The following is a 12381-nucleotide window of genomic DNA, read 5'->3' on the forward strand; positions in this document are numbered from 1 at the left end:
GTAACTGCAAAGCCCAAGCAAGATATTTTCACGGCCTTGGAGCTGAGATCCAGACCCAAACCCTGAACCTGGGCTTTGCAGCGCTCCAGTTCTAACCGTCCACCCCTTCGTGGGCTTTCCATAGAAGGGTAAGGGTGTGTGTGTGTGTGTGTGTGTGTGTGTGTGTGTGTGCGCGCGCGCGTGTGTGCGTTTGTGTGCGCGGGCGCCTGTGTGTGCGCGAGCGCATGCTGGCTGGCTGGCTTATTTGCTGAAACTTTCTGTCTGGCTCTATTTTTTCCCAGGCCTTTGCACTGGCGGTAGGGTGGGCTTTATCCCCGGGACAACCCCCTCCCCCAGCCCAGCCCGCAGCTGGAAGTCTTCACTGATCTTCATCTCGTCTCCCTGCCCCCTTCGGGGACTGGGAGGCCGACTGTCTCCCCCCGGTCTTTTCCAGATGTATGTCTGCCAAAGATCCCTCCAGTATAGAGGATGATGAATGAGGACCGGGGAGCCGTTCTGGTGGGAAAGTGTCGTTGCCTGGAAAAAAGAGGGAAAGGGAAAGGAAGTCGGGGGGAGGGGAAGGGTTGGAGCAGCGGGGAAGCGACAAGTCTGGACGCCAGGGACCCAAGCCTCCTCGGCTCAGCCAGTAAATTTTGCCTCCCTTAGGAAGGCGTGGGGAAGTGCTCCAATCCCTGCACTCCCTTGGAATTTGGGCTGCATTATATCATTTACTGCAACACGCACAATCCACTCAGGAACTACCCCAGTGTTTGCTTCCAGCCCTTCTAATGCCGGGTTTCTAGTGCTGCTCGCATTTCTCCGCGGGACTGAACTCCGGTCCACTCCCAGGCTTCCCCTCAGCAGGTTCCTCCCAATTCTCTCCACCATTCTCCGGTCAGGGGGGCGGAGTCGTACCTCCTCTCCTGTTCCTTTAAGAGGCGTCGGCTCCTCCCCTTTCGGAGTCGCCGTCTGACGCGGGATGACAGCAGCGAGTTCGGTATGTCTATGCAAATAAGCGCTCCCTGTGGGCCAATGGGGAGCGGAGGTGCCGGAACCACGGACCAATGCGGCGGGGGCGCAGGGGCTCACCATATAAGGAGCGGCCTCGCCATAAAAGGAAACATTGTATCTCTTTATATGGGGGGAAGGGTCGGGGGATCCCTCCGCCGCCAGCGCGTGGTCCCGGCCCCCTCCACCCGCCGTCTCGGCCGCGGCCAGCAGCCCCTGCCCCCCGGGGGACGCTGACGGCCGCCGGGCGCGCCGCCCTAGCATACGGACAGGGGGCGCTCCGAGCGGCCTGGGGCAACCCGGGCCACAGGGGCAGGAAAGTGAGGGCCCAGGTCGGCCCGGGCGTGCAGGGGCCCCGGGTTCGCAGCGGCGGCGGCGGCGGCGGCGGCAGCGATAGAGGCTCTAGTAGCAGCGGGAGTGCCGGGTTGAGCCGGGAAGCCGATGGCGGTGGCGGCGGCGGCTCCGATTCCTCGCTGACTGCCCGTCCGCCCTCCTGCATTGAGCGCCATGTTACCGAGCCAAGCTGGGGCCGCGGCGGCGCTGGGCCGGGGCTCGGCCCTGGGGGGCAGCCTGAATCGGACCCCGACGGGGCGGCCGGGAGGTGGCGGCGGCGGCGGCGGGACTCGCGGGGCTAACGGGGGCCGGGTTCCCGGGAACGGCGCGGGGCTCGGGCCGGGCCGCCTCGAGAGGGAGGCTGCAGCAGCAGCGACAACCACCCCGGCGCCCACCGCGGGGGCCCTCTACAGCGGCAGCGAGGGCGACTCGGAGTCGGGTGAGGAGGAGGAGCTGGGCGCGGAGCGGCGCGGCCTGAAGCGGAGCCTGAGCGAGATGGAGCTCGGCGTGGTGGTCGGTGGGCCCGAGGCGGCGGCGGCGGCCACCGGGAGCTATGGGCCGGTGAGCGGCGCGGTGAGCGGGGCCAAGCCGGGTAAGAAGACTCGGGGCCGCGTGAAGATCAAGATGGAGTTCATCGACAACAAACTGCGGCGCTACACGACCTTCAGCAAGAGGAAGACGGGCATCATGAAGAAGGTACCGGGCCGGGAGGCTGGCCGGCCACCGGGGACACGGAGGGTGGGGACGCGCAGGGGGAGCCCGGGAGGAAGGCAGAGCCGAGGCGGAGGTGAGAGGCGGCGAGTCTGCAGGAGCTGTGTGGGAGGGTATAGCTGTTACCCCAGGAGGGCGAGAGGGGAGGGGCGCTAAGGAAATGTGGGGAGAGGGGAGATGCCGCGAACGTCCAGAGAAGAGGGGAAAGGCGCCGAGGTGGGAGTGACGGGCGCGAGAGAGGAACGGGGCCCTTGCGGAGTGAAGGGGTGAAGAGTGGTTGTGGGAAGCTTGGAGGCTGCTTGGAAGGTGGTTAATGAGACGCGGGGGTCACTAGATCCAATGCCTTCTGGTGTTCGGGGGAGGGTGCTGGAAAAGCAGGGGGCCAAGGGAAGGTATGGAGGTGAAGAGGCTGAAGCTCTGTAACAACAATGAGCCAGCATGTGTGGGAAGAAGGTGGGCACCACAAGAGTAGTGCTGGCTGGAAGGACTGACAGGTATGATGACCGAATGGGGCTTAAGAGCCCCAGGTAAGGGAGCAAGGCAGGAGAACTGATGCTGCCCTGAGCAGCAGGGACTGAGTCGAGCGATGGCCATGTGTCTTCCTTTGCATCCACTGGAAACCCGCACACTCTCTGCAGGACAGACTTCAGAACCATCTGCCTTTGGGACAAGTGGTGTTTCCAGCCCTAGGGAGAATCTGTGCATGGAGTTTGGGGGGAAGGCAGGGAGGTTTGCAGAGGTACCTAGAAATTCTTCCTTTTCCAGCCAGCAATCCAGTCAATAGGGATGAAGAAAGGAGCCGTCTTGAGGTGTAGAAGATATGGGAAGGGGTGGAAGCAGGTGAACTGGGAAACAAGCTAGAACCCTGGGGACATTGGATAGTGTTTATTTCTGTCCCCTATAGAAACTAGAGCTGCTTCCAAGGTGGGTTGTGGAACTTTTGGGAGAGTAAGGATACCATCCATGGGGCCACCCTTGGTTTCTTTCCTGGGCTCATGGAAGGGTGGTAGCTGCTAATCTAGCCCCCGTCTCCTCTCCCATCATTCCAGATGCTACTGCATCAAGACAAAGAAAGAAAAAAGGGGGTAGCACAGTATTATAGGGCAGAAGGACAAATGGCAGCAGGTTAGGGCTTGTGTGGTTTCGGGGAAGAAACATGGGACAGCTTAGAACTTACGTGGTGTGGCCCCTTATCCCTAATGCGACTTACAGTGTGATAGCAACTTCAGTTTGGTTCCTGTGACAGTGAAGAGTGGGTGAGAGCCCTCTCTCCATGAGGCTCTTGGCACTAAGCTGTAGTCAGGAGCAGCTACCTGCCCCCTGCCACCCCAAGTCCCCTGAGGTTATATATTCTGTCACTAGGGGGCTGTGACTGTGCCTGAGGTATCTGCAGGTCAGTGGCTGCTCCTCAGAGGAGGAGCATGGTAGTTCTTCTGCTCTCCAGCTCACTTCCAGATATCTTGATAGACCCTTTCCCTGCCCCAGTCACTGGAGAGGAAGGTCCCTGGGGGACAGGGGGGGCGGACAGGGGGTTGAGATCACTGTGTATTTCTTTTCTTCCCTACTTCCCAAGGAAGGTAGAGAGAAATAGTTTGGCTGACCTACCCATCTCCTCCCCCCTACCCCCAGGCCTATGAGCTGTCCACGCTGACAGGGACACAGGTGCTGTTGCTGGTGGCCAGTGAAACAGGCCATGTGTATACCTTTGCCACCCGCAAACTGCAGCCAATGATCACCAGTGAGACTGGCAAGGCACTGATTCAGACCTGCCTCAACTCGCCAGACTCTCCACCCCGTTCAGACCCCACCACAGACCAGAGAATGAGTGCCACGGGCTTTGAAGAGACAGACCTCACCTACCAGGTGTCGGAGTCCGACAGCAGTGGGGAGACCAAGGTGTGTTTGGGTCGCCTATCTGAGGGGAAGGAAGGGGAGGGACTTCACCGGCAGAGACGGGAGGGGGGTCCCCGTCTCTCCCTCACTCAGGATAGGTGCCCACCGAGGTGGGATGGAGCCGGGTTAGTGCCCCTCATCCTAGGGGACAGGTGTCCATCCTCGCCATCCTGACAGGAGGCCGGCCCCCTAGATAAGCGGGCGGCCTCCGTGCCCTTATAAGGCCGGCTCCGGCTCCAGGCCGGCCTCCCGCCTGCAGCCCGCCCGCCTGGCAGGGCCCTTGCATTCCTCCCGCCAGCTGTCTCCCTGCTGGGGGCGGGGGCGTAGCTTAGCCCTGCCCTCGCAGCGGGCTGAGTTGCCAGGGAGTAGGAAGGAAGCACTCGTGGGCTCCAGGGTCCTGGGAACCCAGCACTGTCGACAGGCGGGCTCGTTGACTGGGCTGGAGACTACCTTACTAGCCAGCCGCCTACCTCTTCAGGATGTCCGGGCCTGGGCACGTTTAGGGAGTGTATTCGCTGCTGCTAGGGATGCTGGCCCTAGTTACGCCTCCCCCTTCCTCTTCCCGGTAAGGAGAGGGGGCGGGGCTTCCTCCATTGCTCCTCTGGGGAGCCCCACCTTCCGGGTGGCCCTTCACTAACTGGCCAATCGGAGGAAGCGGCACTGTTTGCCTTAGCAACGCCTTCGCCAATCAGAGGCTTCGAGCTCAGCTGCCTAGCAAACATCCCGCACTGACCCACCCCCAGTATTTGAACCCCCTCAGTTCTCTGGGCTTGGTTCTCAGTCTGTGGCTTCCTCCTTCCCCTTCTAAGAACAAAGGCTCGCTGAGGGGAGGGTCAGTGCTCCGGGATACCCCCTCTTACTGGCATATCATCTGTAATTGCAAACTCTTGAAGCAGTAGGGCTCATTTATTCCCAGGGAACTTTGTTGAAGGAATAAATTCCTTTGGTAGTTTAATAGGAGCGCCTATTTAATACGGGCTCAGTCGGTTGAGCATCTGACTCTTAATTTCAGCCCAGGTCACTATCTCCTGGTTAGTGAGATAAAGCTCTGCCTCAGGCTTCGGGCTGACAACCTGCTTGGGATTCTCTCTCTCTGCCCTTCCCCCAGGTGCACACGTGCTCTCTCAAAATAAATAAATAAACAAACATAAAAATAATAATAAATTATGTATTTAAAAAATTCCATTGATAGTTTAAATCGTTAAGTATTTGGCATGAGTGCTTAATTGCCAAACACCCAAGATCTCTCTGAAACCCTAAATTCCCTGAAAAACTCTTGTCCCTATCTCAGAAGCCTGGCAAATCAGAGCTGGAAAGATTTTTTAAAGGACATAGTAGCCCAGCCCCCTCATGTTTACAGAAGAGGAGAACTGAGGCTCGGAAAGAGGAAGTGATTTCCCCAGGGTCACATAGATGATTACTGCCAGAGCCGGGAATAGACCCCTGTGTCCTGGTCCCCCAGCCGATGTGATTTACCACAGTTCACTGGGGCAGAGAATTCGGGGAATTGGGATGGTATCCTCAGCAGAGCAGCAAATACTTACTGCTCTTTTTAGGTGTCAGGAACTTTATGTGTGTTAACCTATTAATCTTCACAACACCTATGGGGGTAGGTCTTCTCCTTTTACAGACGGGAAACTGAAGTTCAGCAGCTCAGTAACTTGCCCAGGGGTCAGATGGCAGGTAAATGGCAGAGCTGGGGTTTGAACCCAAGCTCACTGGTTCCAGTCTGGGTTGTGTCACGCCACACAAAGCTTCTGCAGGGGCAGGGTCCGGTAGAGGCTCACTGCTGCATCTTTCCTCTGGGTGTAGGACACACCGAAACCCGCGTTCACAGTCACCAACCTGCCGGGTACCACCTCCACCATCCAAACAGCACCCAGCACCTCTACCACCATGCAAGTCAGCAGCGGCCCCTCCTTCCCCATCACGAACTACCTGGCACCAGTGTCTGCTAGCGTCAGCCCCAGTGCTGTCAGCAGTGCCAACGGGACTGTGCTGAAGAGTACAGGCAGTGGCCCTGTCTCCTCCGGAGGCCTCATGCAGCTGCCTACCAGCTTCACCCTCATGCCCGGTGAGTCAAGTCACAAGGGGCAAACTGAGCGTGCCAAGAGTGGGTTTAGGGCTGGCACAAGGAGAACCTCTTTACCTGCTAGAAGGAGGGTGGGCAGGGGCCAGAGCCTGAGAGAAGCCTCTTATATCTCACTGGTAGGCACACCCTTCCCCACTGGGACCGCTATTATCCTTGTCAATAAGTTTCAACCATACTCTCTGGCCTTGTCTAGCTAGCCCCGCCCTGTGCCCCCCACTGCCACAGGGACCATAGACATTCCACCACTTCCCTACCTTGAGTGGAGGATAGGTCATGTCCTTGATGGTTCAGTGCTAGCTCCTATGTCAACCAAGGAGGCAGAGGCAAGGCCTGGGGTGGGAGGAGGAGGGAAGGGCACGAGCAGAGGGCAGAAACCCATGGAGACAAGATTCAGGACACAAAGGGCCTGTTTAGCTCCCAGGAAAGATAGCTATGGGAGTTGGGGAGCAGTGTGCCAGACCCTGGGCCTAGGGTTGTTTGTGGGTACTTGGTGCAGGTGGTGGATGGGTAGGACAGAACATGAGTAAGTCTCTGTGTCTCATAGGTGGGGCAGTGGCCCAGCAGGTCCCAGTGCAGGCCATTCAGGTGCACCAGGCCCCACAGCAAGCGTCTCCCTCTCGCGACAGCAGCACAGACCTCACGCAGACCTCCTCCAGCGGGACAGGTATAGCTCAAAACTCTCACCTCCCTGCCCTGCCTCATTCATGAGGCCTAGCAGCAAAGTGCCCAGCAATATCCCTCCTATAACTAAGGTCTGAGAATTTCTTAATGTGGAGATGGAGGCATTTGGCTTAACCCTTATTCTAATCCTTATGGGAAATTCAGGTGAGGATGGCTGGGTTTGGAATCCTGCCCTGTGGTAGGGCTATGGATTCCAGGAAGAAATTAGGGAGCATTGAGGCCATGCTTCTCTTCATTCAGATGAGAAGCTGGAGGCCCAGAAAGAAGTTACTTGCCCAAAGACACATGTTTGCTTAATTATCAGGAAAGATTTATAAAGTAGTTTCCTTGTGGGAGGGTATCCTAGGTTCTGAGTAGCTGTAATTCCTCTTGGTGTCTCTAGTCATTTCAGAAATGATGAGACACTTTCAAAATAAAATTAATTTTAAGTTCTTGTTAGTGACAGTCTTGTTACACAAGGTGTGGTCTATGGACAGAAGCCTAGCATCATCTGGGAGCTTGATAGAAATGCAGACTCTTAAGTCTTACCCCAAACCTACTGAACTAGAATCTGCTTTTTAACAAGATCCCAGGTGACCTTATGCACGTTAACGTTTGATGTTTAAAAGATGAGTTTGTTAGCCACACGTTTAGAAAGAGGGAGAAGTGAGAACAAATAAAAATGGGATAATGGAACCCCCTGAAAAGGGAGTATGTGAGTTTCCTTAGAGTGGGTCAGTCATTGTAATCTTTGTTTTTCCCAGGGCCTTAGGGTCTTGGAACAAAGAATTCAGCAGATAGACAATTGAATGGTACAATGTGATAGGATACAATTAAAGGTTGGTGCTCTTGTGTTCAAGAAAAAAATAAGGCTTTTCTTAGTTGATGAAAGGGAGCAGAGGAATGAGTCTTCTCCCACTTCTGACCTGGGAAGTGGCATGAGGGCTCTGGAGTCCTGGAATTCCTGGGAGTGGGATGGGGGCCAGTGCCAACCTCACAGATGTGTGTCTGTGTTTGCCAGTGACATTGCCCGCCACCATCATGACGTCATCCGTGCCCACAACTGTGGGCGGCCACATGATGTACCCTAGTCCCCATGCGGTGATGTATGCACCCACCTCGGGCTTGGCTGATGGCAGCCTCACCGTGCTCAATGCCTTCTCCCAGGCGCCATCCACCATGCAGGTGTCCCACAGCCAGGTCCAGGAACAAGGTGAGTTGTGGGGTGGGGCTGAGGAAAGGAGGACCATTTCCTCCCTTATATACCCACATACTCAAATGGTCCCCCACATATACACCTAGGTGTACACATTCACATACACAAACTAGGATGTCCACACATATACCTACACACACACACACACACACACACACACACACACACACACACGGATGCTTGCACATATATTTTGACACCCATAGCTGTTCACTAGGCTACATGTGCACTCTTGAAAACGCATACCTACATGCACACATGGACACGGACACATTTGGACACTCACCTTTGGGCACGTACGTCTGAGACTTACCGGGTCACTTGTGCATTTATCATCACTTCTCCGATAATCTGGAAGTTTCACTTGAGCAGGCGATTTGAGTATCTTTTGTGGTTTCCCACTGCAGGTGGTGTCCCCCAGGTGTTCCTGACGGCACCATCTGGGACAGTGCAGATCCCTGTTTCTGCAGTTCAGCTTCACCAGGTAGGTGGGGGGCACCCTTCACCCCATGCCAGCCAGCCAGCCATTTCTTTATCTTGACCTTGGGGATTCAATTTACCTATTGGTCAAAGCCAAGATCCCTAGTCAGGAGGCCTGTTTTCCTGGTCAGGCCTGTGGTGGACAGGCAGGCAAGCAGTGGGAGCTTCCCCTGGCTGGTCCCTCTTCCTTACACATCCTTTTCCCTCCAGATGGCTGTGATAGGGCAGCAGGCTGGGAGCAGCAGCAACCTCACCGAGTTACAGGTGGTGAATCTGGACGCCGCCCACAGCACCAAGAGTGACTGATCCGCCCTGCCGCCCTGGACAGATGGCCCAAGGGATGGCACCACTTATTTATTGTTGCCTTTTCACGTTTTCTTTACACACACGTTGACGGGCCGCAGGAGGGAGGCAGGGAGGAGGAGTGGGCAGCCACGGGACTGAGCCCTCTCACTCCAGCCAAAGAAATGGGCCAGCCTGCCCTCCACCCCGTCCTCCCTCACCCTCCCCTCCTAGCTCCACCTCCCATTTTCTGTTGATGGTGGGGCTGTCCTCCCTCCTCAGACTCCCCTTGCCAGCTTGGCTCCATGTTTGCCATGAGTATTAGCTTATCCAATGGGACCGTGCCCCACCTTCCCACACACAGGCCTCTGTGGGACTAGGCACTGTGTTCCCCCTGAGGAAGCAGTTGGGGTCCTCTCCCAGCCTTGCTGACTCTGTGTCAGCCCTGTGTCTGTCACAGGCTGGACAAAAAGAGCCCTACCCCTGCCCCTCAGGGAGCCACCTGGGGAGATGGGGCTTCTTCCCTCACGCTGCCGCCCCGTTGTCTCTGCAGCTCCTGAGAACTGGGCCTGTGCACAGAGCAGGTTTCTGGGGCCATCTGCCCTGCCCTGCCTTGCCAATCCCCTTGGGACTCCAGGGACTCCCGGGTTGGAGGGAACCACCAGTGTTCCCTCTCACCCTGTCTTCCCCCCCTCTCCTCCCAGCTGCTTTACTTAAAGTTGATTTTGAACTTTTTATTTGAGGAGACGAAGTGAAAACAAATCTATAAATATATATTTTTAAAATATTTAAACTTTTTTTTATGGCGTTTTTCTCGTCCCCCTCCCTCCCCAAGCTCCCCTTCCCTGGGGAGCCCTGGGGCTCCCCGGAACTGGCTGGGCCTCTGGGGACAGAGCCACCCCATGAGCTCGGGGCCCACCAGTGTGTAGGGGAGATTCTGGGATTGCCCGGTCCTGGGTTGTTTCCAGGAGAAAACCGGGGGAGGGGCCCTCAGGCCATGCCCCAACGGGGTGGGGAGGGTGACCCACAGCCCTGGGTCTCTTTTTGCCCTTTAGGGCTGTTGCAAGGGAGAGGGAAGAGGGAGACCAAATGTGGGGGCGGGGGTGGGAGGGTGTCAGGTAGAGGCAACTGACTTCATTTGTGCCACACACATGGGCATTGCAGCCTTGCGCTCCCCCAGGCCTGCAGCTGCCTGGGGCCCAAGTTGCAGTGAGCAGGGTGGGGTCTGGGAGGGGGTGAGAGGCAGGAATGGGGGGCAGAAGAAATGGGAGCAGCTCTTGGGCTGAGTATAGAGATAGGGGAGCCAGAAATGGGCAGCTCTCCCAGGGAGTGAGCAGCTACTGTAACTTTTTTAAATTAAGACAAAAAGCCTTGAAGAAAATGACTTTATTTTTCTAAGTGTAACCTCAGTATTTATGTAATTTGTACAGGGGCCGTGCCCTACCCCACTCTGCCCGCTACGGGGTAGACCTTGAGGATGGGCCAGCATAGGGGGAGGGTCTTTTACCCTGTGTCAGAGCCTACCTTCAACCCCTATATCCAGAAAGGGAGCTTTTTTTCAGAACAGGGCAGCAGTTGGGGTGGAGTTTTATTAACCCCTGTGACTGCCTTCAGGAAGAACAATCCTGCTTCTGTGATTAGGTGAAGGGGTGGGGGAAGTTTTTGTGCACAGCCTAGTTATCAAGGGGATGATTTGCCGACATGTTTGAGAACCCCTGTAACCTCTAACCCCCATTGCTGTCTTGCCCCAGTTTGGGGTACCAAGATGGAAGTCACCATTCTGGGCTTTCTCCTGGAGATAGCTGGGGTTTATGGGTGGCTTACAAGGCTGGGGCATGGCAAATCAGGGGCCAGAGAGTGGGGGAGCTTGGGACTCAGGTCTGTAACTGCCCAGCCCCCTTTCTCTGCTCTTGTTTCACTCCACGATCATTCACTCACTCCCCACTCCCCCACCCAGGGAAGGAGACTGATGAATTCCTCCTCTCCTTCTCACGAAAGACAGACCCAGTGAGTGAATCAGGCAAAGTGCTTATAATGTGTGTTGTGTGAGCGTGGCCTTGGGAGAACATGTGTGTGTCAGGGATGAGGTGGCATTTATATGTGCAGCAACCCTTGGTGTTTCCCTTCCTTGGTGGCTCTGGAGTGCGTGTGTGTATGTGCGTGCGCGTGTGCATGTGTGTGCAAGTGTGTGTGCCTGAGTGTGTGTGTGTGCGTGTGTGTGTATGAATGTGGAGTGTGTATGTAAGTGGTTTCTACTTCCCCTGGGATGCTGACCCAGGAATAGTGGACATGGTCACAGTCCTATGTACAGAGCTTTCTTTTGTATTAAAAAAATACTCTTTCAATAAATGTATCATTTTTGTGCACAGACAGTGGGGTCTTTGCCTCCGTTTCTCCGTGTAGGGAGGGAGGGAAGAATGAAAAGGAATCAAACTCTAAACGTTGCTCTGAGATGCAAGCCTGGCTGCTTGATGAGAACAAGGGCAAAGCTAAGGGGTGCTTTGGGCTGCCCTGCGGCTTAATCTAAGGAACATTTCGGGGAACTGGCGCCTTTATCGTTGTGCATGGTTTTGTTAGGTGTTTAGGCCAACACACAGATGAGCCATATTAATTTATAGGTAAAGTGACTCAACCAAGCCAAAGCACTGCTTAAGGAGTTTGGGTTTGGGAAACTCATGGCCACGTGACCTCGTGAAAACTCAAAGGACAGCTCCGGGCTGAAGGTGTAGGTTTCTGGTGGATGGGGAAGCCGACCCACTGTATGCCAATGCTGCTTCCGAGGTGATGGAGGGAAAGCGCTACGTACTTCTGCAACGAGGAGCAACGCGACAGCGAGCGCCGCCTCTGACTGCAGCGCGCCCCCAACGCAGCGACGCGGCCACTACGCATGCTCCACTCGCGCGCCCTTCCGCCACGCTCGACTGTGGGCCGCTGGGGGACCCGTAGAAGCCGGGCCGGGCCCTCCCTCGCCGTGTGACCCGGAAGGGAGCTGCTGAAGAGGCGGGGCCAGGACGGCGGGACCGGCCGCTGGCTCCCAGCGAGGGCCAAGCTGGGCGGTGGGAGGTGAGAGGAGGGTCCTGAGGCGACCCAGTCCCTGCCGCGTTCCCTTCCCGCTCCCAGACGCGGTCTCCGTGGGGTTGACGACGGGAGCCAGGTCTTGCTCTCTCAGATTCTCTCGGTCCTGTCAGCCTCCTCGGACCGCGCCCCCCCATCCTCACCCCGCCTCCTAAAGCCGTTCCGCTGCCCTAGTGGCCTCCGCCACCCCATGGTCTGCAAGCTTGGGCCTGACCTTCCTACACGCGTCTACCTGCTGTCTCATCCCCAGGTCCAGACCTCACCCCCACACCTCAGTTTACAGCTTCTGTTTTAGGCCCATGATAGTTCTGCTTCTACCCCCCACTTTAGCCCATCGGTTGTTTTACTTCACCCTGCTCATCCGTTGTCCATCGCTAAGTCACTTCCCTGCCTTGTCCCCCCAACCCCATCCCGACCCCCGCCACACTACCAGGACCCCTGCCCCCATTGAGGTCCACATCCCATGTTTCCCCTCTTCACGCTTTTCTTCTGTCGTCTTCTATCCCCGCCCGCCCCATTCCTACTCTTACCACTCCCCACTGTCCCCATTCTGCTTTATATCACACATACCTTTCCCTGATCACCAGCTTAGTCGTCTTCCCACTCCCATTTATCATCTTTTGGCTTAATGACTAAATTTATCTGAGGACTG

The 12381-nt window shown here is 56.3% G+C and overlaps 2 protein-coding genes across 6 annotated transcripts in view; both read left to right on the forward strand.

Moving 5' to 3' along the window:
• Positions 1–1133: 1133 nt before the first annotated feature.
• SRF (serum response factor) lies at positions 1134–11026 on the forward strand. Of its 2 annotated transcripts, XR_013555630.2 has the most exons (8): positions 1134–2016; positions 3661–3927; positions 5737–5998; positions 6561–6680; positions 7698–7889; positions 8300–8376; positions 8583–9877; positions 9917–11026. XR_013555630.2 is itself a non-coding variant. In XM_060615571.3 (7 exons), the coding sequence occupies exons 1-7, from the start codon at positions 1495–1497 to the stop codon at positions 8676–8678; spliced, it is 1536 nt and encodes a 511-aa protein (XP_060471554.3). In that variant the 5' UTR covers positions 1134–1494; the 3' UTR covers positions 8679–11026. The 2 variants fall into 2 exon arrangements, 1 of the variants encoding a protein (XP_060471554.3); XM_060615571.3 differs by having other exon boundaries at positions 8583–11026.
• Positions 11027–11590: 564 nt separating this feature from the next.
• CUL9 (cullin 9) overlaps positions 11591–12381 on the forward strand; it is a 37315-nt gene continuing 36524 nt past the window's right edge. For all 4 annotated transcript variants that reach the window (XM_078446900.2, XM_078446901.2, XM_078446902.2 and 1 more), the window contains exon 1: positions 11591–11717. The gene's annotated coding sequence lies outside the window, so the exon portion shown is untranslated. The remainder of the gene's footprint in view (positions 11718–12381) is intronic.

The sequence above is a fragment of the Panthera onca genome, chromosome B2 (genome assembly GCF_046562875.1).
Source record: "Panthera onca isolate mPanOnc1 chromosome B2, mPanOnc1 haplotype 2, whole genome shotgun sequence".
Taxonomy (NCBI): domain Eukaryota; kingdom Metazoa; phylum Chordata; class Mammalia; order Carnivora; family Felidae; genus Panthera; species Panthera onca.

What these genes read in the sequence shown, in the direction of transcription:
- SRF (XM_060615571.3), top strand. Translation starts at nt 1,495, where the DNA reads ATGTTACCGAGCCAAGCTGGGGCCGCGGCGGCGCTGGGCCGGGGCTCG. An exon ending in ACAGCAGTGGGGAGACCAAG is followed by an intron (nt 3,928 to 5,736) that starts GTGTGTTTGGGT and finishes CTCTGGGTGTAG; the next exon opens with GACACACCGAAACCCGCGTT. An exon ending in GACCTCCTCCAGCGGGACAG is followed by an intron (nt 6,681 to 7,697) that starts GTATAGCTCAAA and finishes TGTGTTTGCCAG; the next exon opens with TGACATTGCCCGCCACCATC.